The following is a 25310-nucleotide window of genomic DNA, read 5'->3' as shown; positions in this document are numbered from 1 at the left end:
TTCGATTAAAGATTTCAACACGATGTTTCTATCTACTAAGAAGAGCTTTCATGAAATAGTCACCGAAGTTATAATTTCAATTGTTAAATACTCGCCATTGCTTTATAAACATGAAATAGCTCAGAAGCAAGCGTAAGCTCAATTCCTAAAAACATTTACACTCTCTACAAAAGTTGACTTAACGTCATACGTTATTAAACGTATAAAGTTAAATACAGGTGAAGCTAATGATTAAAATTCATAATAAGGCTTCCAGGTCATTACTTCTGATTAATTTTTACGCCTGACATTAAAAAATGCGCCATCTTATATACTTATTGAACTTGAACTTTTTGAACTATTTATTTATCATTCACTTTGCATATGAATTAAGCTTTAACGAAAAACTTAAAAAACCAAAGATAACAATTAAAAAAAGCTAACCATTACACTTTATTTAAGTCATGACATTAATTTTCTTAAATCGATTTACGGCTCTTGACATTTTAGCCTGTTCACTGTGTGCCTTACAAGCTCAACATAAGCGGGAAAGGGGACTCAGAAAGTTTTCCAGATTCCGTTCCGGTTTTAGAATCGAGTTATTGTTTACACTCGGTTAGCCATCTATACCATCATATCGGAGCCAACAACCACGATATCATGGGAAGTTACTGCAAACTTTATAGTGTATTAAATTGAACCATAATTTTGTTCAAATTGACCTATAGTATAGTGTAGTTGTGTTCTAGAAAAGGGGTCTCCAAACTTTCCATCCTTTGGGCCATATTGATTACTCGAGCCAGTTCCAAGTACAAAAATTCTAATTTTCTGGGCATCTAGTGGTCAAAAGCGGAAATCAGTTGTACCTTCTGTGCGCTAAAGGCTGGCACATATCGCTAGTAGTAGTTTCGAAAGCGCGGTATAACAATGAAACATTCTAGGGCAAGCGAAGTAAGAGAAATTGTCCATCGTGAAATAGGGAAGTGTATAACCACGTTTAGCGCCCATATCTATCATAATTTTGATTTGACTCATTGTTTTTTGTCTTGACTGACTAGTATGAAAAAGAAGCAAAGAATAAACAGTCAGTGCAGATCGTTCAAAGATAATGGAATTTTCAATATTTCGTAACTCAGTCCTGTTATAAGTGGGTATGTTTGATTTACAATGAAGCCATAGCCGTTCTTAAAAAATAAAGCATTAATCGTCATAATGAAAATATGTTCAAAATTACTTAAAGTATACAGGAATTTTGCGATCAGAAAAATGTCAAGTTTTGAAGCAAGGATTGCAATCGCAGCAGTATTTGTTTGTAAAAGTCTATGCTGAACAAAAGGCTGCATCTCGTGCCAGCTTTTGTGTGGTTCTTGAAATCGCAAATTTAGAAAACCATTCACAGATAGATCAAAGAATGCAGTAGTCGGAGAAATGTGGTCCGAAAAGATAAATTTACTCAAAACTGTCAGTTTGTCAGCAAACACCGTAGTTCAGTGGTGGATAGAAGACATCGTAGAAAAGGCATCAGCTCAGCTATTTGACAAAAAAGGACATCATGTGTGTTTTTTCTGGTCTTGAATAAGTATGAGTAGCAGAATGAGTAGCAAATACTGCTCAGGTGTTGATTTTTACTTAATGATAATATAAAAGCTATTAAGTTCATGAGGAACTTTTTGATATTAATGTCATTCACGGAGAGACTATTTGGGAAGATATTTTTAAAGGATTTGAAAATGCCATTAATAAAAGGAAACTTCTTTGGAAGAACTTCAAATCTTGATGTCAATTACAATTGACGGAGACAGATATATGCGTGGTTTAAATAAAGAAGTTTTCGCCCTTGTGTCAAAGGCTGAAGAAAATGACGATGGTTTAAAAGCATTAGTCTTGCACTTTTCATCAATGTGCAAAAAATGTTTGGATTTGTCTGAAGTTCTAAAACCAGTCATATCAGTTGTTAATTTTTTGTTTTATTTCATATCCGCCGTTGAACAGCTGACCCAATTTTTTGGGCTTACCGCTACTAATGTTAAACTCCGTAGCCTTGAAATTTTGAGCCCAATTTAGAAGACAATGGAACTCTTGGATCAAGTATTGGGAGAAATTTAACTTCGGGGAAGACTTTTCGTTGGAACTAACCCGCATTTGCGTTAAATGAAGAGGAAAACCTCCCACGGTCAGAGTGACGGCAAAGGGACTCTAACCCATGATCCGTGTATCACTGAGGGTAATTCACGCCAGCACTGTGGTAGGTGCACGCTGGATGCGGAATTCGTATCGACTAACCATCGTCGGGATTCGAACCCGGTTCACCTCATTAGAAGGCGAACACTCTATCCCCTGAGCCATCGCGGCTCTCAATTGCTAATATCATCAGATCCTCTGGATTGAATCATTTCGTCGACAATCTCGCGAGGTTATTAGAAGAGATTGGAGAAAAAGACTTACTGTCGTACTCTGGCTTAGTTATGAAAAAGTCTTCACGCAGGGCTCGAAATATTTTTTGAATAAAAATCCTCACCCTCTAAACGAATTACAAAACAGCGAATTTCTGCTTAAGTTAGCATTCTATATAATTTTGACAAAACATATGAACGAACTGAATTTGAGATAGCAAAGGGGAAAACCAGCTATTCCCTGAATTATACACTAATATTAAATCGTTCCAGCAGAAAATAATGCTGTTTCAATCACAATTACACAAAAAATGTTCCACGCATTTTAAAACATATGATATATTCAGCCACGCTACTGAGACTGAACTTCCCGTCGATTTTGCTATCAAAGCTTTGGATGCTTTCGAGATAAATTTTGATACTCGTTTCTCTGACTTTAAATGCCTTTGCGAATGAAATTAAGATTTTTCAAAATCCTTTTGATACTGACATTGAAACACAAGGCTTGGAACTTCAAATGGAAATTATTGACTTACAGTGCATTGTTATAACTAAGAACAAATATCAAAATTCAACTTTGTTGAAAATTTCATAAGTCTTCTACTGGCACAAGTTGATAATATGCATAATTTGCTCGTGGGCCGTTTTCTGTTTTTGGTACTATACTTACTTATGAGGGAAAACATTTTCCAAAATGAAGTACATAAGGAATATTTATAGATCTAAGTTAACTGGTGAACAACTCAAATCACTTTTGATAATTGATTCAAGTTTGTCAACAGTTACAAACTAATCAATCAATAAAATTAATAAACTAAAAAATCCCTTTTATATAATTATTATTTTACACTGTTGTTAATTAAGAAAAAACCATTATTCCTATAGAGAGAGCCTGCTGCGAACTAAGTGCGCACCAAATGGATGCCAACCAAAGAGCAAAGCCCTTAGCTCTCGCGGGCTGGATTGATGTTACTTGCAAGCTGGATTTGGATTGCTGCCTGTTCTAGAAGAATTAATTTACCAAAAATGTGGTCTAACATGTCGCCGTCTAAAGGCTATTGCAAATTTGAACGATATTATGGTTTAATGGTTCCCAAAATTTCCAGCAGTATATACAGGGACCGATCAAGACAAATTCAGGCCCAAGGCCCACCAAATTTTCCAGGTCCCTTACAAAATATTTTGAAATTAAATTACTGAAGAGTAGTCCTAACAATAAAAAAGAAGCTATTGAACTGCATAATTCAAGCGAAGCATTCTAAGAAATTTTGAATGCAGACTATGGAAGATTATTTTCTTAAGATATGCGTATCTATAAATTAAGGCAAAATATAAAACAACAAAACAATGTTGCGTCAAAATAAAAATAGTTTGGTGAACACAAACAATTGAAATAAGTGATTTTTGCTAAAAGTCATCGATTAGCTAAATTATTTTTTATCGTAAGCTGTAATTATTTTTTACTTAGTGCTTAAACCAACACGAAGCTAGCCCACCTTTCATTAGACTTTTTTCTAATTTTTGAGGCCCCTCAGAGATTGTGGGCCCTAGGCACATGCCTTTTGGGCCTAGGCAATAATCAGTCCCTGAGTATATGGTAGAAGAAAACAAGGAAAGAAATAGAAAAAAATTAAATCGAGAGAGACAAAATTAAGAAACAAAAATTAAATGTAAAATAAATTAGCTGAAATTGGAAGAAGATACAATCTTGTCATCAGCTTACACGATTATACCCGCAAAAATAGCGCTTTCTAATATTGTAATAAGTAAAGGTAAAATATCTTCCATGTCCCTACATAGAATTCTAATCACAGGTTTGAGTTTACTTCTGCTTAACTCATTCAACGCTGCTTCTCAGCTACTGATCTGAAATTTTGGGAAGCATTTCTTATTTTGAAAAGTTTTAATAATTTATTTAATTTCTCTAACCGTTCGTTTGGCGCAGCATGTCCTGCTTTGGACTTTGTGACATTCAATCAATCAATCAATTTAATTTCTCTAGTTGACATTATGATATTTTTATTGCAATAAATTTTTTTTCAGTTTAATAAAAACCCAGTTTCAATATTACTGATAAATTAATATTTATACTTATAACATCCCAGAAATATTTCGTTTTTTAATTTTCTGAGATTTGTTTATGTTTTACGCCAAAAAATTTAGCATTTTCCTATGGTTTGTAGTAAATCTCTGTAATTTAAATCATTATAGTTTTCTGTTTTCAAGGCTACGAATACCCGACGATACTTTTTGTCAACCCTCTATGGTTAACATGGCTGAATAATATATAAGGCTGGATATTTTTTTAGCGTTTTATTTATTTAATGCTTTATTTTCTTTTTATCTCAAAGACATTTGATGAGGATACTTATAAAAGTGACCAGTCCAAAGGTGGAGAGTAAAAAGTCCTCCCCTTAATCTGCTTAATCCTATTTACCGCTTTCCACAACCTTCATAGTACGTATTCTGAAGGTTCCTTCCACTAAGTGACGTCACTATCTCTAGGGATTGTGGATTTTTTTATTTTTATTTCCCTTTCCCCCCACTGATTCCGGAGTGGGAGTACAATGAAGAGATAAGATGTGCTGAAAATCCCTATCAATAGGTATTCTTTTAACGGAAGGTGTTTCTTAATAGCGTTTCCTGTGACACTCAACATTTGTCTTTTATTTATGTTTTATTTTTTATTTTTCAAGTAGTGATAACATTTTGTTCGTTCTAATGTTAAAAAACAACTTATGGCAAGGCTCGGAATCTAAATAGTCTTTTGCACAAGTGCCATGTCTATTAACTTGTAAAAAATTACATGTTTCTTATAAAAAAAATCGTACTAAATGCCCAAAAGTATTGTTGAAATGTCTGAATATTACACATGTTGTAATTTTTTAATGTTTTCATCGAAAGCTTCATTAGGCTGAGAAAAAATATTTAATATTAACTTTTGTTTAACGTGCAATGGAACTGGATAGTTATGAAGGCAATCGGGAAAAAATTTAAGTTTAACGGAAAGGTTCCTTTTATTGTTGTTATTTTGATTTTCAAGTTAATAAGTTAATATCATGGTCCCTTTCGTTCGAAGTATCTATTGTAATTTTGACTCCTAGTGAATGAAAAGACATTGAACGAGCAGAAAATTTCCTTTAAAAGTTACGTCTCTCATATAATTTGCAGTTATCACCAATTCTGTGCTTATAAGCATTCTTTGAAAAAATGAAAAGAATATGTAACGTAAAAAGCTTTAAAAAAAATTTTATGTTATTTTGTTGTCAAATTTTTTTTAAAAATTATTTTTAATCATTATTCAAAATGAAGCGTGTTCTCACAATGATAATTCACATCCGGCATTATAGTTAGAGTTTTAGATTAAAGAATGTAACCGTTTCATGGTAAGTTTTTCCATTAAAGAAATATAAAATCCCGTGAAGTATTCTTGCTTTTCATAATTGTTAAATTATCCCTTGAAGACGTAGGCGTAGAGCGAGGGGGGTACACTTTTTGTTTTTAGAAAACTGTTATGTTTCATGAGATTGTTATAAAACTGTGAATATGAATATATATATACATTAGGGAAACTGTGAATATTAATATATGCACATTTTATGAATGTATGCACATTAGGCTCTTGTTAGCCTGGTTTGTAGGGCACTGGGCCCATGTCCAAGAGTTCGTGGTTTCTATCCCCGCCGGCCGAAGACTCCCCATGTAGTAAATGCGACTGATGCACGTTAAATCTGTCGAGTCACAAAGTCCCCCATGTTCCCATAAGAAATCATACCTCTGGGAGTACTGATCCAGGAGTTTCTTTGTCTTCCGGATTGGTTCAAAATTACAAGGCTACGGAGTTGAACACGTTAGTAGTCGTAAACCGAAAATTGGGTCCGCTGTTCAAGGACGGATATAAAATATATGAGCATTTAATTTTTCTATGCATGTCTATTTATATGTAAATGTATGCATAAAACTTAAAAGAACCGAAAAGTTTTCTAAAAACAAAAAGTGTGCCCTCGCGTTACGCCTTTGGCACGTGATAGACATTACTAGCAAGATTTCCTCTTTTATAACTCTGACATTTAATGATTTCGATTTTGTGTTATTTGGTTTCTTTCTCTTCATACTATGATTACAAAATAAAACTGTTTTGTTTTTCACCCGCATGCTTGTTTTGTATAAACATGCTTGCTTTGCATAATAACAGCTGGATTGTTACGTAAATGGCTGTATCGTTTTAAAATTACTAATGTAGAGAGAGGATGACGTCCAAGATTAATTAAAAAGCATCTCACAAGTGACAAAACTCAGTGGCGCGACAGCCCATAGAGGGCCAAGGCCTACTGTGCCCGTCTCAGTTTTCTTTAACTTGGGCTCTGGGGTGCAGGAGCAGATGTTCCGGTTAGGTGGTCAGCCGAACGCGAAACCCCCAATATTTAGTTCCCAAGCATGCTTGGTACTCATTAATCGACCCACTGAAGGGATGAAAGGCTGAGTCAACCTTGCCCGGCCCGAGAATCGAACCCAGAACCTGTGGCACGGGAGCGTGAAGCACTACTACTCAGCCACCGGGCTTCCACAAATGACATTGTGTAGGATAAAAAATAATGGCTTTTACTAACAGACCAGTTTTTTAAATTGAATTTCAACGTAATTCAGACTTAGTATTCTTAAAATTTATTAGAGTGGAATACAGAGATATTTTAACTATATCTAACACCTCCTTTTTGTATGTGCTATAAGGAAAAAAATGAGTAAATAAATTTCTCGCATTTTTCTAACTTTCTTTTCAAAACTTCGTTAGTTATTATTTTTATTTTTTAACTTTTACTCTTCTCTAAACTTTTTTTAGCTCCATTTTTGATGTCCACATTATTTTCTATCAGGCCCAGCCCCGGATTAAGTTAAACGCCTACAAATGTGTCAAAATATTTTCCGAATAAAAAGGCTCGAACAGCAATCGTAACTGCCAACCGTCTGAAAACATCAGTAAAATTAAAGTTATAAAAAACATGTATATAAACACCAGCAAAAGAAAAGTTATAAGAAAACAAGTCTAAAAACACCAGTAAAAGGAAAGTTACTAAAAAGCAAGTCTAAAAATATCAGTAAAAAGACAGTTATGAAAAAACAAGTCTAAAAACATCAGTAAAAGGAAAGTTATAAGAAAACAAGTCTAAAAACATCAGCAAAAGGAAAATTATAAAAAAAAAACAAGTCTAAAAACATCAGTAAAAGGAAAGCTATTAGAAAACAAGTCTAAAAACATCAGTAAACGGAAAATTATTGAAAAAACAAGTTTAGAAACATCAGTAAAAGGAAAATTATAATTTTTTTTTCTTTTTAATTGTGTAGTTTCATAGGAGTCCAGATACTATACGGAACGAAACGCCTTGATTGAGCTAAAAATAATAAAAAAAATTAGGACCAGACGCCTTTAAAATCCTAAATATCTTTCTTTCATTATTAAATTATTTATTAAATAAATATCTCATGTAAGTTAGCTACTATATTTGAACATATCACAACATAACTAACATTTATGTATAGTTTCTTATTTAAACTCTTAGAGTTAAAAAAAAAAAAAGAGCCAATTGATTGAATAGATCAGGCCTTATTTACGGTCAATTCCGATACCAAGATACGCGTATTTTACCCAGACTAAATACCCCACATTTTATCACACACCTACACATACCCTCACTCTTTTCTCGATGATCGCTATCGGGGGACCATGAAAAGGTGGGGGTGGGGGAATGTTCGGAAAATAAGCACATTACTTGTTATCAGAGGAAAAGGAGGGTCGCCGAATACCGAAACCGCATTGAGAGGTTACGTAATCATTTGCAAAAGATTTCTTCGCAAAGGAAGAGAGAGTTTCTGCCTCCCGTTGTGGCGTGAGCCTATCATGAGTTAGGCGGCGCGCGCCGAACGGGTACAGCGGCACGGGGAGATTTCGTTGCGACCGGCCCCCATCACATAGAAGACCTATCGCCTATCGAATGCGGCCACAAAAAGATCGTCTGCGGCAGCCCATTCGACCACCCTTTGCGCCGCTCTTGTTTCAAAGTTGAGAAAAAGTTTCTGTTTTGGTTGTGAGGAAGTAAGTAATTGTTTGTAGTGTCGAAATTATCGTTTGAGGATCGAGATGCTGATGTTGCGTCATCACCCCCAACATGGGGCACCTACCCTCGGGGATCCGCATCACTTGGCCGGACCCCCTGTTGATCTGTCCGGTCATTATGCTGCTTTTGCTGCTGGTCAACCACCTTTTACACATTCATGGTAAGCGGATATATTCATAGTTTATTTTGGGGTTTTTTTAGTCCGTATTTTAGTCAAATTTTTTTTCAATTTGTGAGAAAAAAAATTTTTTTTGATACAAATCTGAAGCAAGCAATTAATTTTCAATTTTTAAACATTTTAAAATACATAAAAGCAAATAATGTAAGTTTCAGTTATACTATAACACTGAATTTATATAAAAATATGTCTAGCCGATGATTTTTGTTGTGCGATTAATTTTTAGACTTAAAAATCAATCAAGTCATTCAATGAAAAAATATAACTACAGATGATTTTTGATGAGAGTACTACATATTTTGATTTAAAAAAAAGCGTTAAAAACCCCAGTTTTTTTTAATAATTTTTTTATTGTTATTTCAATTTATTTTATATTTTGTCTGCAAAAAAATATCTTTTTTCTGAAATGGCATTAGTATTTGTAAAATAAAATTATTGCAAAAATATTGTTACATACATGTACAGTATTAGGGAATTAAAAATTTATAATCAGCTTTTAGTTAATGAGTTTTTTGTTAAAAAAAATAATAAAGAAGAAAAAAACAATTTTAATTTTAATACCACTTATTATTTATTTATTTATTTATTTTTGCAGTTAACTGAAAATTAAAGTTATAAGTATAGGTATTTCCAATCCAAATCGTTTCAAAATTAGTTACTTTAATGCATAATACTTTCAGTTACATCAAGAACTAGAAACATAAATTTTCAAAAGTATTGTAATATTAAAAATTTTCAAATAGATTAGAGAAGAATTATATTTCGAAGAAGAATTCAATTTTGAATTTCTATTACATACAACATTGAAAGATGATGATCCAAAAACATCTCTCGTTATTGTCGGAGCTTTCTTATTGGCTAGAAAAATGAGAGAGTCCCTAATTAACAAAGTCGATCCAAAAATCTCTGGCTATTTTCTACTGAAAATTATTAATAGTTATGAAGGACCCTTTATTTCCCCTTTTTTTACCTTTTTGTAATTAGAATGTTTTTGATGTTGATTATTATTCACAATTAAAATCTTAGAGTGAAGTTCTTATTGTACATTGATGCCCAAAAGTTAAGTTTATTTTTACACAGTTGCCCAGTGCAAAAATATGCTTAACTTTTGGACATCTGTGTACTTTAATTCCATAATGTTGTCGTATTATGCAATTTTTTAGGATAAACATATTTAGTTACCATTTTACAGTTTTTAAATGGTAAATAATTTGTATTTATTTTTATTATAAATTTGTATGTATTTTGACAGTAAAATTTAACGAAAAGAATGTTTAGTCATCGTATGCAATTAAAATACGAAATCGAAGAAAAAAATACGTAAAACTCTCAAGTAATGCTCCAACTTATATTAAATAGTGCGAAAAGTTTGAGAAAAATATTTCATAAGTGTTTATAGTAATACATAGTAAAATAAGAATTTTAAAAAAGTACGTTCGTGATGGAAGTTACATTAAAACTGAGCAAAATAATTAGGTCTGAATTTCACCCCCAAATAGAATCGGAAATTGAATCTGTGGGACTATATCTATTACATATTAATAAAGAAGGGATATTTTAATAACCCAATTTTTAATTTTCATATAACAATCTGTTTAGCGTCAAATGACAATGATTACGAAGAAATTGTGTGGGTTGGTGAGCGAAGCAAGTTGGAGAGTGCCGGTACATTTTACCGTAATTTGACCCGGAATGTTTTACCATGCAGTTAAATGTAGCTTCTATGCAGAGCCTTCTTAGATTTAATTGGTTCGTGCCTATGAGTATAAATTCAACATGATTCGGAGAGAGATTTTATTTTTTGTTATCTTCAGTTGGTTATATCACAACCAAAATTGTGACGTTACTAAAAATGATTGTGGATTGTATGCGTGCGGTAAAAGCACTCACCAAGCAAAAAAGAAAATGAATATATATATATATATNAAAAAAAAAAAAAAAAAAAAAAAAAAAAAATATGAATATATATATACTAAGTATCTTCATGTACAAAAGTATGATTCATTTTTTAACCATATAAAGTGAGAGTTTTGGAGTTGTCAAAAATAAAAGTGTCGAAATCGANATATATATATACAGTGTAATCCTTACACGCGCACTTTTTTGCTTTGTTTATATACTAAGTATCTTTATGTGCAAAACTATGATTCATTTTTTAACCATATAAAGTGAGAGTTTTGGAGTTGTCAAAAATAAAAGTGTCGAAATTGATTTGAAGAAAATTTGGAGCAATTTTATTCACATAAATATTTCTTGTAGTTTTATTGTTTGGTTAAACATTGTCCGTGATTGGAATAAAAAGAAAGACAGTGAGAAAACTAGTTCATAACATCTTTCGGTTATTAAGAGTATAAATTTTCAATTTAATTTTTTTTTAAGAAAAGGAGCATGGAAAAATTTTAATTTTTTTTAAAATTATTACTTCGAGTTTACTTTTGCGGAGAAAAAAAGTCTAGTAAAATTACTGAAGAAAATTAAGCGAAAGTGATATTTCTTGTTAAAAAGAGAAAGAAACAACATAATTTTGGATAATAAAATCAAAATATGCGATATTGAAGCCATTCATTTGGCAATTTTTCCATTCATACAGTAACGTAGCTTACTAAAAATTCTGGTTTTCAAAATTATAGTTCTTATTAACCACACATTTAATTAAAAAATGCAAAAATAAAAAGTAAATTTATGCAAGAAAAAAAGAATTTTATGTCATTCTTTAAAGCATTATGATAAAATTACCAAATTTTAGGACTTAATATGAACGAATATTTTATTGTTAATTTTACCAAATTCATTACCAAAGCACTGTTCCCAAAGCACTGCAGTTTACTGTTCCCATAGTGCCAGAGCGCTATAAATGTCACCATATTCTGGTTATTTTGGTTATATATTATTTATCTGTGAATATCTAAGGATATTTAAGGCAAATTTCTGATATAAGCTTAAAAAATAACTGATTAATTATTGGTTTATAATATCATGTAGACCTGAAAATTTAAATTTTCAGTTGGTAAGCCAATGGCCGGTAGACTCTAATGACTTAGCCCGTTTTTCCTCAAACATGAGTCGGTGACTGACAAGTCTTTTTCATTTAATAGCCCTTTTTTTCATACTTTTTTTAACTTGCATTAAGTCATATTTTTTAAAATAATTCCTATTCGAAATGATCTACGGTTATAAAAAGTTAAGCTACTATAAAAATAATTTAAATGTGTGAACTATCAGCACATGTATCAACATAGTAAATATGTAAATCAACTATAAAAATAATATAAATATGTGACAAAATTTAGTTAAACGAGCTGACTTTAGAGAACTTAAGTAAATATATTTGGAGAGGCAAAAGACATTTAATGTATTTATTGCAACTTCGAAATAGGTGAATTGTTAACGCTAGATTGTACAAGGAAGTCATTTTGATAGCTTTTTAACTGCTTTTTCATTTGCAAAAAATGTCCAAATAATAATGCATAAATTATTTTTTTTTCCCACGTGAAGTAAATTTTTTTTATTGTTAATATTTACTAATAACTTGTGATATAACTGTAAATAATGTAAAAAATATTAAATATTAATTGAGCAAATTTCTTTACACATCTGTTATTCTTTCACAATGCAGTCATTTTGTCTGCTTTTGGGTAATATAGGTATTTACTAAGTTTCAGTCTTTCTAGTGTTAACGAAATCTCCTTTCACATCCATGAATCTTTCCACCACAAATTGATGAATTCAGAAAGATCAAAATTTTGAATGAAGGCATTGGATATCTTGAAGAAAATTCTGTTTTCCAGAGTTTCTTTCTATATTGACATACTATTATCATTAAATGGTTTAAAAAGAAAAAACGATTAGAAAAAGTGACTGGTTGTTGATGAAATTATATCCTCCATTTTTTTTTTAGTTAACTCACCCAGAGGCAGGTGGCGAGTCGTTATTTTCAGGTTAAACCATAAACCTTCCGATTAGTAAACTTACGCAGTATTTGAGACAAAAAGTACGGTTTTATCTATTAAATAAATCATTATTATCTATTAAATAAATAATTTATAAGGTTGTAGAATGCAATATGTTTAGAATCCATGTTTAAAAAGGAAGTTATAAAGTAAGCACATTGAGGATATCAAAATACTATGTTGTCATGCTATAAAAGCGAGGAAGGGGGAAAAAAAAAAGCAATCGATATTAAAAAATTACTACAGAGGAAGACGAAATGATAAGCAGCAAAGGGAGTGTTTTTGTGGGGTTAAACTAGAATATGTTTCAAATTGCAGCCCTTCAACGCTTCTCGGGTTTTTTAGACAACCAAACAAGTTTTGACATTATTCGTTTCACCTTACTCACTAGTGATTCGTTAGGTTTCAATGACTTACTGTTTTTTCCTCTCTTACGTATTAATTTGTGATTCCTAATGTTTGCACTTTCATGATTTCATTTTTTAAAGGATTTGAAATGTATACAACAAGGGTGCTATGTTCAAAACACCCTGTATTTTCGTATCTCTAATTTTAGATATTAATTTGTAGATTCTTTAGGTTATTAATACCCACTGCTCATTTTTAGTACAATTCATTTTATTTTTCTACAGATTCCCAAAACTATAGCTAAATTGGTGAATCGCAAGTGCATTTAGTATAATAAATTTAATTAAAAAAATTATTATCAGAATAAATCATATTATTTTAGCTGTATGGTAAGGAGCTTCCGGCTTCGTTTACTGTCATACTTACTTAAGCTTTAAGTAGATTGCTGAATTGTTTTTCAGGTTAAATTTTTATTATTGATTTGATACATTATTTTCTGAATTAAAACACAATAGTCATCCATGTACTATTTATAATATATACTATGAACAATATAATTAAGTATGAATCGATTAACATTGATTTAAAGTACTTATGTAACATTAAACGTACCATACTATTTAGGATATAATTGACAAAATATCAATTTGATTTTTTTCTTCCTTTTTTTTTGCATAAAATGTTTTGAGCAATAATGTATAAAAACAAGCAATAATGTTTTGAGCTATGAGCAATATGTTTTGAGCTATGTACTATTTATAATATGTACTATGAAAAATGTAGTTAAGTATGAATCGATTAACATTGATTTAACGTTCTTGCGTAACGTTAAACGTAACATAATATTTATGATATAATTGACAAAATCTCAATTTGATTTTTTTTTTTTTTTGCATAATCATAATGTTTTGAGCAAAAATAATGTGATTGAATTAAATACATAACTGTAATAATTGAAGTTATAATTTTTTTTTTGATCTATAAAATTGATTTGAATATCAAGAAAATATTTCAAAATACATCTTTCAAAAAACATGTTATTTCTAGAATCCAAACAAAGGAATTGTGAGAATTCAGTCAGTTATTTCTTTTCTATCTGAAAAATAATTTAATTTTCACCTTAATATAGGTGTTTTCTAGTATGGTTTTGTCTTTTAGACGTTATCTATACAATTTGATTAAATTATGCAAAAACTTTTCCAAATTATATTATTTTTCACTCTACTTTTTTTTCAAGATTTCACCCTGTTCAAAAAATACACTTCTTGAGAAGATTTATGAAATTTGATTAGCGTTCCATTTGAAATACTTTTCTCAAATTGAATTTTATTTTCATTGTCATTATTGAATTTTAAATTTCAGCTTGATATTTTGTCTTCAAAAGGTAATCTGAGCCTTTATTTACGAAATCTAAGAGTAAAATAATTAGATTTACAGATGTATTTATAATTTTTTATCTACAAAAATTGGATTTTAGAAATATATATTTTGAATGTATACATTTTCTATTGTGCAAAATTTATATGACGTAAAATATGCATTACTGGCAACATTACCATAGACGAAATATTTCAAGAACTAATATTTTTTTCCTGAAAATGTAGGCAATTCATTTATATTTTCTTAACGATTCCGAAACTTTTCAAAAACATTTTGTATGTTTGATTAGTATGATTATTATGGATTTAATAACACAAAATGATCATTTATGTTCTTCCCCAAAAGAAGATATTTCTGATTTTCTGTAACACTTAATCTCATCTAATTTTTGTTACAGTTTTTCATTGAAAAATATGATATGGTTGTTTTAATATCTAAGGTAAGCATTGCTCAAAGAATATTCTTTAGGAATCTTTAGTGTTTTCCTCCTATGGTCAAATTTTTTGGCATCCGAAGCTCTTCGAAGAAATACCATCTTTGAACTTTTTCTCTCTACGAATTTAACTTAAATTCCAAATTGGAAATTTACTTGGTCCATCCGAAACTCTTCGAAGAAATTATCTTCGAACTTTTTCCCTCTTCGAATTTAAGTTAAATTCTAAATTAGAATTTTACTTGGTCTATCCGAAAATCTTCGAAGAAATTGTCCATGAACTTTTTCTCTCGTCGAAGTTAACTTAAATTCTAAATTAGAATTTTACTTGGTCTATCCGAAACTCTTCAAAGAAATTATCTTCGAACTTTTTCTCTCTTTAAATTTAAGTTAAATTCCAAATTAGAATTTCACAAGTGTGATTTTTGTTACATTTTTTCATTAAAAAAATTACGATTATGGAATTTTAATGTCTAAAGTAAGCATTGCTCATACCACCACCTCCCCCTCTTGTCAGCAAAAAAAAAAAAAAAAAAAAAAAAAAAAAAAAAAAAAAAAAANAAAAAAAAAAAAGAACAAAAATAAATCACCAACCCCCTCTCAGGTGCTTACGTAACATTAAATTTCATTCTTACGTATATAACTAAATTTTAAGGTAAGGGAAGGGACTTGATTTCATTTTGCACAGAATTGTATAACGTATTGTTTAATCGAACTTAATTGCGCAACAATCCACATAAATACCCGGTTCATAACTAATAAATCAAGGAAAATCCTTAGTTGTAGATCGCAACTGCCCCCAAAATCCATTTCCAAATAACCTAATTATTCAAAGCGATCGTTTATTTTCTTCCATTCCACAAAACCCATCGTAACATAAAAAATAAAATTGCACCGAGAATGCTCGCTAATGGACACTCTGTCGTCCTTAACCGAGCGTGACGCTGTCATGCATACGTTTCTGGACATCTTAATCTCTTGGACATCGTCCATTTTACTGATGACAGAGATATACCGACTGGCTTACCTGCTTGACCATTCATCTCTGTGGTCATAAATGAAACTCTGACTCACTTCAGCATTGTTAGCTCCTCACTCTGAAGATAATTAGCATTTTGTAATTAATTGTTGTACTAAAAGTGATTTTACAAACTTACAGTAGCTGGCCAAATTATTAGACGCACTATAATATTCTATGTAAAATCTTAATTACTCAGGTGTGATACATCTTTATTATTTTTATGTGACTGAAACCGGTTTGCATTTGCTTACGTTAGTGTATCAATGGGTAAAATTAGACGATATATAATATAAATTAGACGATAGGATAAATTAGACGATAGGATAAATTAGACGATAGGATAAATTAGACGATAGAATATATAAATATAGATTATCTATTATATCAAGCATTATATTAGTATAATAATTAGATCAAATTATTATATGCACTGCAGTGTTTTAATAATGACATGTTTTGCACGAGTTTATATGCTATACTTTTATATTCAAACATACATGTAATGGGTTTTTATTCAGGAGATTTTTTATATACTTCCCATTTGTATTTATTTTTAGCGTATTGCATCACAATGTTAACCCATTGATACAGGAGCGTCAACAAATGCAAACCGGTTTCATCAGAGAAAAAGCAACAATGCTGTATAGTATTACCTGATAATTATAATTTTACATGGAATCTTATATTGCGTCTAATAACGGCCAGGGATAACTATAAAGATATAACAAAGATGTGCTTTTTCACAATATAGTTAAGAAAGTGGATGAACACTCAAATTATTTTCTTTAATTAGCCCAAATTATCATGTACTATTGAAATACTATCATCAAAATATTACTGTAATTTTAATAAGCATCAAATTCCGCAAAACGAGAATAATAATATTGATTTACGTTGCAAAATTCGGGTGTGGATTCCATACTATTAGACTCACTATGAGAATCCATGTTAAAACTTAATTATATTATAATTGATACTATACAGCATTACCGTTTTGACGCTTCTGAAACCGGTTTGTACTTGTTTATGTTCCTGTATCAGTCAGTTAACATTGTAATGCACTACGTTAGAAAAATATTGTATTAATGCAAATAGGAAGTATGTAAAATCTCCTTAATAAAAAGCCATTATGCGTGTGTTTAAATATAAAAGTATTGAATATAAACTCGTGCAAAACATATCATTATTAAAACACTACAGTGAGTCGAATAATTTGGTCTAATTATTGTAATATACTAATATAATAAATATTCTATATTCATCTAATATATCGTCTAATTTATCCCATCGTCGAATTTATATTATCTATCGTCTAATTTAACCCATTGATACACTAATGTAAACAAATACAAACCGGTTTTAGCCGAACAAAAACAATAAAGCTGTATAGAGTATCAAATGATAATTAAGATTTTACATAGAATCTTATAGTACGTCTAATAATCTGGCCAGGGACTGTAAGTTGTGCCAAGCCTAGCGTTCTTTTTATAGAACGTTTCCTTCCTCCAATAAAGAAAAATGGTAGCAAAAGTGCTTCATTTCTAGAATTTATTTTGCAAGAAAGAGATAGCTCTGTCTTCCAAATTATATGTAAGTTCTAAATATTTATATGTGAATATAAAGTCTTTGCACAATGTTAAATAAAAGTTGTGGACAAAAATATATCCATTTTGTAAGAACAAAATTGCCCGTTATGCTTTACATCAATGTTTTTTTAAGGTTCAGTGCTCAGTATGCATTTAACCGGTACTCTGAGCACTGATGTTTTTCCTAATCTATTCTCAGCAGACATTAAAATATCGAATAAATATAATAATCTCAACGAATAAGTTAATATCAAATCGGATATAACAAATATTTTGCACATTCACTAAAGCGACTATGTGATTGTTGACATTCACCGGAGAAAGTCGACATTTTCTTGATTTCGCTCATTCACGATAATATATACATAAGGATAGGCGTTTTATATAATCTAAGAATTTATAAAACGCAGCTGTCTACTTGTTTTGATTGTTATCTGTTTACTGTAAACGTTTCTGTTTAACTCCAAAAAAAAAAATAACTCCTAATTATGGTAAATAGCTATCCAATTTATCTTTGAAAGACCAAGAATTTTGATTTAGCTTAGATTTAAAGGAGCCGATTTTGTTGATATTTGCGTCTACGAAAACGGTAAAGCAGAACATATCGACGAACTACGGCATATCAACTCAAACGGTTAAGGAAACAAAGCTTAATTTATCTAAGGCTTTTAGATGTTATATACTATTAAAAAATTTAAGAAAAATCTTCCAAAAATTTTCCTTTTAATTTAGGTTTTAAATATTTCGCATTTATATTTATACTATCTTGTTTTTTTTTCTTAATTCCTTTTTATTTATTGAAACTTTTTTTTTATTGTTAACTGTTTACTGTAAGCTTTTCTGTTTAACTCCAAAAAAAATAACTTCTCCTAATTATGGTAAATAGCTATCCAATTTATCTTTGAAAGACCGAGAATTTTGATTTAGCTTAGATTTAAAGGAGCCGATTTTGTTGATATTTGCGTCTACCAAAACGGTAAAACAGAACATATAGACGAAACACGGCATATCAACTCAAACGGTTAAGGCAAACAAGGCTTAATTTATCTAAGGCTTTTAAATGTTATATACTATTAAAAAATACAAGAGAAATTTTCCAAAACTTTTTCCTTTTAATTTATATTTAAAATATTTCGCATTTATATTAAAACTATCTTGTTTTTTTTAAATATTTTTTAATTTTTTTTTATTTATTGCAGTATGTTTTAAGCAATCAAATGTGAACTGGGACGAAAATCTGAGAAACAGCCAAAATCCAATACCTATGGGAAGAAAAAAGCTGCTTTCCGTATTTAAAATTTCACAAATTTACAATCTGAAAAATGATATCGTTTTTAAAGTTATTCGAAAAAACACTCCCATAAAATTGACAGGCAATATTCCCCAAAAGACTTTCCACCGATACAAAACCACAGGAAACAAAATCGAACAACATCCCTTTTCTTCTACAGCGTTTGTAAAACAATGATTTTTCGCCTTTCAACTTGATATACATACATAAGCATTAAATAATCCATTTCCCCCATGAGAATGCGATAGCTTTCCTTTTCATGAGCGAAAAACTGTCTTTCGCACATATTTCCCATATCTCTATCCATTACCATACATTTCGAGCGAACTCCTCAATTACATTTCCAATTTCCTTCCCCATATGCATGTACTAGAGGTAGGGAGTTACTTTTGCATTCTAAAAGTTCGTCAACCAAGTACGGCATTCAATATCCTGGCACGTTCAAGTGACCCTCCTCCACACTCCCCCCTCCTTTTGAAGATCTAAGCTTAAGAAATGAGTGAAGTGATTTTCGTATGTAGAGGAAGATAAACTGATGCGTCCATATTATGCATCTTCAATATTTTTTTTTTTTATATGCAAAAACGGGCTTTACGTGATTTTTATAAGTAAAATCGTGGGCTTTTTATTTTTGGTTTTTATTAAATACTGAGGGGATATCACTTCTACGAAGTATTTTGAAAAAAAAATTTTTTTTTTTAATTCTAGTTTATTTTGATACTTTTTGCACTAAAATTACTTTTGATTCTTTCTCTGCACTAAAATGCATTCAAAAGTTCAGCATAGTGTATGAAACTTGTATCAAAATTTTATTAATTTATAAGAACTTTTTTTTTATTCTAACTCATGCATTCAAAAAAGCTCTTAAATTTATTAAACTTTTCAATATTTTTATTTAAATTATCACATTCAGGGGTGAAAATGAGACGGAGAAGGCAAAAAGTTAATAAATTTAACCATTTCAGTCATAGCTAGTTTTCGGGAGGAGAAAACAATAGATTTTTTCCTCCCAACTATCTATCTATCCTATCTATAGACAAAGTATCTAACACTATATATATATACTTTTACTCGAGAAGGAAGCAGTCTTATATGTATGCTATAATTGTAAAAATAATCTTAGTAGTTACAAAAATGTTATTTTTCTCGAAAAAAAAATGGTAGAATAAAATGTCCTTTGTACCAGCTTTTGCTCTTTTCCGTTTTTGATATATATATGCCTTCAGCCCTGATCACATTTGATTTAAATCATTACACTAAAATAGCATATCAAATTAGGACAACATTTGAAGCATTATTGTATTTAAATATTAGATACAATTGATTAGAACTTCAAATTAATATTAATAATTAAATTACTAATTGTTTTAGTTTCTGAACTAACACACCAAATAGCAAATATAACTTATAACAAATTGCATTAAAGTGCAAAGAGAAAATTATATCCAAATCGTTAGGTATATTCTTGAAACTTTTACATTTGATTTAAATCATCACACTGAACTAGCAAGTCAAATTATGACAACATTTGAAACATTATTGCATTTAAATATTGGATACAAATGATTCAAACTATGTCCAACTAATATTAATAATTAAATTAATATTAATTGTTTTAGTTTCTGAACTAACAAACCAAATAACAAATATAACATGTAACAAATTGCATTGAAATGCAAAAAGAAAATTATATCCAAATCCTTAGGTATTTTCTCGAAACTTTTACATTTGATTTAAATCATCACACTGAACTAGCATGTCAAATTATGACAACATTTGAAACATTATTGATCAGAACTATGTCAAATAAACATCAATTTTACAAAATCTAATATGCTCAAATATATTCAGATCGCAGCAAACAGAAATTACTATATTATCAACAAAAAGTGTTTATTTTGAATTAAAATTTGATCCCTTTTAAACAACCGTTACAAAATTGCGAAACAAACGCAAAACTAAACGAACACAAAACTTAGAAAAATAAAATAAATAATAATTATTATAATAATAATGAATAATAATAATAATAATAATAATGAATAATGATAATAATAATAATGAATAATAATAATAATAATAATGAATAATATTATTATTATTCATTATCATAATTATTATTAATAATAATAATAATGAATAATAATAATAATAATAATAAACNTGAAAATCTTTGTAAAGGTTGTTTTTCCTTTCCATGAGTTTTTCGGCACGGAAGCTTCATTCACATAGAAATACGTGCGCTTTATGCTTCCGGCGTTATCGATTACGTAATTTTTGCATTCATTATCATTATTAATAATAATAATAATGAATAATAATAATAATAATAATGAATAATAATAATAATAATAATAATAATAATGAATAATAATAATAATAATAATAATAAGGAATAATAAAACAGATCTTTCAAAAAACTATGTTGTTCAAGTATACTAAATTTTAAGTCCACTTGAAAAACGTAATTTTAAAATTTCTTTTTTATGATATTTTTTTTCCAAAATTATTTCAAAGCAGTTGGGTGAATTAATAAGCTTAATTTCTTAAAAGCTCTATACTTCTTCCGGATTTAAATAATAAAAAAGAAAGAAACTACATCAAAAAGCTTTTCAAACACTTTCTCTTTAGCTCATTCCATAAATTATACTGTATTTTCATTTCGGTTTGCAGCATATATCATTGAGATTTTATGTGAGGCGCTGGTAAAAGCCGAAGAGCCCCGGCTCTTCTTCGCCTGGTGAAAAGCGCTCGGTTCAATTTTAGTGAGTTAGTTTCTGCATTGAAGCAAAAACAAAAAAGGCAAAACGGTGGCTTTCTGGCTGTAAACTAATAAAACTGTGGCCACGAAGAAATAAAAACACTTTCGCTCCTAGGTTTTCCTACAACTCAGCAAAATTTGATAGCAACCGCGAACAGGTTCTTCTCTTGCTATTTCGTGGTTTCTTTTTATTTGCTTCCTCTGTTTTTCTTTTCTTTTCTTCCCCAAATTTCTTCCGCTTCTTTTTATTTCATTCGGTTTTTAAGTCCTTAGATCAGCGTATTTTTCTACAAAAGTTCACCGTGTCTAGAAGTAGCGACCGGATTCGGAACCTGTAATTTGTTCTGTGCTAAAAGACTAGTCAAGATGAAATCCCTAAGTCATAATTTAGATTAAAGAGATTCTGTGCTAAGTGCGAGGTGTGATTGATTTACGCCGTGAGGCATGTTGACAGAAAAGAGAGTAAAATTAAAATAAACAGTAAAAAAGAAATATGTTCCCAATTATAAAATTTGTTTATTCAAAAAAATTAGCCTCCTAAGCAAAATCTGATCAATAAATCAATGGTTATCTTGAGTATAGCCTGGTTTACTTTCTTTTTTTTGTTATTTTAATTAAATACAATTCAGTACTCGTTTTTAATACAAAATATCTTAACCAGAAAAAAAATATCCAGGAACCATTTTGTATATTTTAGTATCTGTCAAATTTAGCAACCTGTCTACTGCTATATTTTAATAGCTGTCTATTTTAATAATCTACCTACACAGGTCCTGCAGTGGACTGATAGTAAAGACACGATTTCCAGTCGAACTCCGAAGTCAAGCGTCACTAGCTGCTGTCAGTAAGCGGATGGGTGATCACTTTGATCAGCCTGCGTGGGGACCGAGGGTACGCGGTATAAATCCTCGTTAAACTGTTCTATCGTAAAGTGCTCGACTTCACGTGTAGTTCATCTGGCTACCAAAGCAGAAAAGCCATCCCCTCTGCAGAGGATCAAAATTGTGATGGCATGTCTTCGGATCATCCTCAGGGATGTTTCCCAGACCATCGCCAATAACCCATTGTGAAGCTCTAGTGCAAAGTACCTACCTATCTACACTGCAAAAATATTTAGTTAATCTTTTCCATAATGGTGGCAACTATTTTTCAAAATGGTGCAGGGAAACACCATAGATAACTTGATGGACCAGGAGAATGTTCTTTAGCACTACTTGATAGAAAGTAGGTGCCACCATTTTTCACATTTAGTAATATTAAAATTCATAACTACGCTTATAGAAGATACATATAAGAGTTAATATATTTTTACGATGCAATGTAAATATGCATTAATTATTAAAATAAAACTATTTTGTAAATCCAACATACATATAGCTCAGAGAGGCTATTCAGAAAAATTCGAAATAGGCTTGAAAAACCGAAGCGAATGAAAACTATACATTATAAAATATTTTATTGAAATTCACAGAGATTTAAACATTAAAATCCTTATTTCACAACTAAAAACATACATATTTTAATACATAAACATAATATTTGTTTTAGCAGTCATTGTGTAGCAGCGTAAGAAGCAACAACGTATGCCAACTCGTCTGGCTAGTAAACAATTTACTGGTGATAGCAAAAGCACGCCAACAGCGATGTTTTCGGAAGCGGAAACAATTCACGAATGGTGTGAATGGGCGTGAGCTTGGTGTAAACTTTTCCCATTATATAAGTGTTTACATTTAAATTACACCTTTTAAATTGTATATGAAAGCTTGATTTGGACTTAACTTAAAGGAAAGTGTTCTTTCGCATAATTTTGGGGGTTGTTCAATATCATATTACTGACACCATACTACAGTTTATAGTTACTCTGCCGTGATTGTACATCTCTGCTTTTATATGGTGTTGTTGTTTTTTATTAGGTGTCTGATTCATTAGTCGACGTACTCTTGAATTTTAATTGCTGTTAAATTTAGTAACCTGCTTACTGTTGGTTGCATTTTAGAAGGTTTATGATTTAGTAGATTTACAGAGGTTTAGCAGGTGTCTAATTTAATAAATATCTAACTTGACTTTCTATCTACTGCTCTAATTTTAAAAACAACATTAAAAACTTTTCTTCATATTAGTACAATTTAGATATATTTTATCACAGACTAGTTGGTTAAATTCAGCTGTGGCACATGCTTTTAGAACTTCCCTCTGCAATTAAAAAAATATTTTTTATGCTATTTTATCACTATGAGCAATAAAATCTTAATGTATTCAAAGATTTGGAGAAAAAAAATATTTTAGGTCATGATTCGGGAAAAGGAAATTATTTTAATTAGAAAAAATGTAATTAATATTTTTATTATGTACCTAGCAATTTAATTTGCTTAAGGGCCTGCTTTTTTGAAGAGTAAGTCAGGTTTGCGATACTTGACATTTTTGATTTTATTAAAATTTTCTAGTTATGTTCTTTACGTGTAAATATTAGACATGTTTTTTTATTTTTTCCAAAAAAAAACAAATCTTTTTTTTCTCTCACCATGTAGGTTAAAGTCATTATTTTACCATAAAGTAGCTATCATTATTAAGCTTTAAAAACATAACCATTATTAAACCTTAAACTTATTATCATTAAACCTTGAAGTCATTATCATTATTAAATTTTAAGATCATTATCATTATTAAACCATTAACTCATTACTATTATTAAACTTTAAAGTCCTTATCATTATTAAACTTTAGTTATTATCATTTTCAAAACTTAAAGCTGTTATCATTATTCAACCGTAAAGCCATTATCGTTGCTATACATTTAAATCCTTATCTTTAGCAAACGTTAAACGTTATTATTTTAGAATGCATTACTCTTATTTTTGAAGCTTTCAGTTGTGTATTACCATCAAAACATGCATCGATATGCTTGTAGAACATAAAAATTAATGATATTTATTTCAAATTTTTCCGAAGGAAATTTATTAGGTTTATGTTGATATAGATCTAAGAAACGAATCTTTTATTAAGAAACTGTTTTCAATGAAAAGATTCTAGAAGGAAAAATATTGAAAAGAAACTTTGAAGAAAATACAGCAGTCTTATTAAATGATTCATACAATAGGATAGAAATCCAATAAACGAAACACAATAAGAAAAATACCACAAAAAGGGATGGAGCCAATTTCAGCCAGAACTCAAAGATTTACAGAAAAGTGGCCAAGACCACTTCCATGTCTGAGAAATTAGATGAGTGGCCAGAACTCAAAAACCTTAAAACCGATTTGGCCATCCGCTCGGGCAAAGAGAATCAAACACAAAAAAGAAGAAAAAAAAGGAAGAAATAAAAGTTTGCGGTCAAGCCGAAGAAGATGGTTCCTCTTCCAATCATTGATCGCCATCCCATCTTGATGAAACTTGTGAAAGATTTACCGATCCGTCCATCCCGAATATTACACTCCTCTGGAAGAAAATAGTTCTATTGTTTCATCCCCTCTCCATCCCTCTCTTTTCTCTCTGAGAAAGTGGCCATTACGGAATAGTACCTTAGCTGACAGTTAGCTGATGGATTTCTTCTGTTCTCAATTCTAGGGTTTGCTTTTTGTTTAGGATGAACTCTGTATTTAATGAAGATAAATAAGTTAGTATTACTAATATATACAGTACTTCGAGTCACTTACTTACACAGTTTTCACTTACATTTTCGTTATTAAAAATATAAGCAATGGACTTTGAACGTCTAAATTGAGTTTTAACCTATTAAAAATGTATATCTTTTTATACTGTTAAGTGTATGTAGTACCTGAGTTGACAGTTAGCTGATGGATTTCTTCTGTTATTAATTCTATGGTTTGATTTTTATTTAGGATAAAAAAAAAACTCTGTATTTAATGAAGATAAATAA

The 25310-nt window shown here is 30.3% G+C and overlaps 1 protein-coding gene across 4 annotated transcripts in view; it reads left to right on the top strand.

The window, feature by feature from the left end:
* Nucleotides 1-25310, top strand: part of LOC107455153 (protein trachealess) — a 337778-nt gene that overhangs the window by 191791 nt on the left and 120677 nt on the right. Inside the window, exon 1 of one of the 4 annotated variants that reach the window (XM_071180989.1) lies at nt 8203-8645. The exons of the other annotated variants lie outside the window; for them this stretch is intronic. Within the exon in view, the coding sequence (XP_071037090.1) occupies nt 8509-8645 (137 nt within the window). The 5' untranslated portion in view covers nt 8203-8508. Of the gene's footprint in view, nt 1-8202; nt 8646-25310 lie in introns of those variants that run through there. 4 annotated transcript variants of the gene reach the window in all.

Source organism: Parasteatoda tepidariorum, chromosome 5 (assembly GCF_043381705.1).
Source record: "Parasteatoda tepidariorum isolate YZ-2023 chromosome 5, CAS_Ptep_4.0, whole genome shotgun sequence".
NCBI lineage: Eukaryota > Metazoa > Arthropoda > Arachnida > Araneae > Theridiidae > Parasteatoda > Parasteatoda tepidariorum.
The sequence above is the reverse complement of the archived record's forward strand: the minus strand, read 5'-3'. Positions and strand labels throughout refer to the sequence as shown.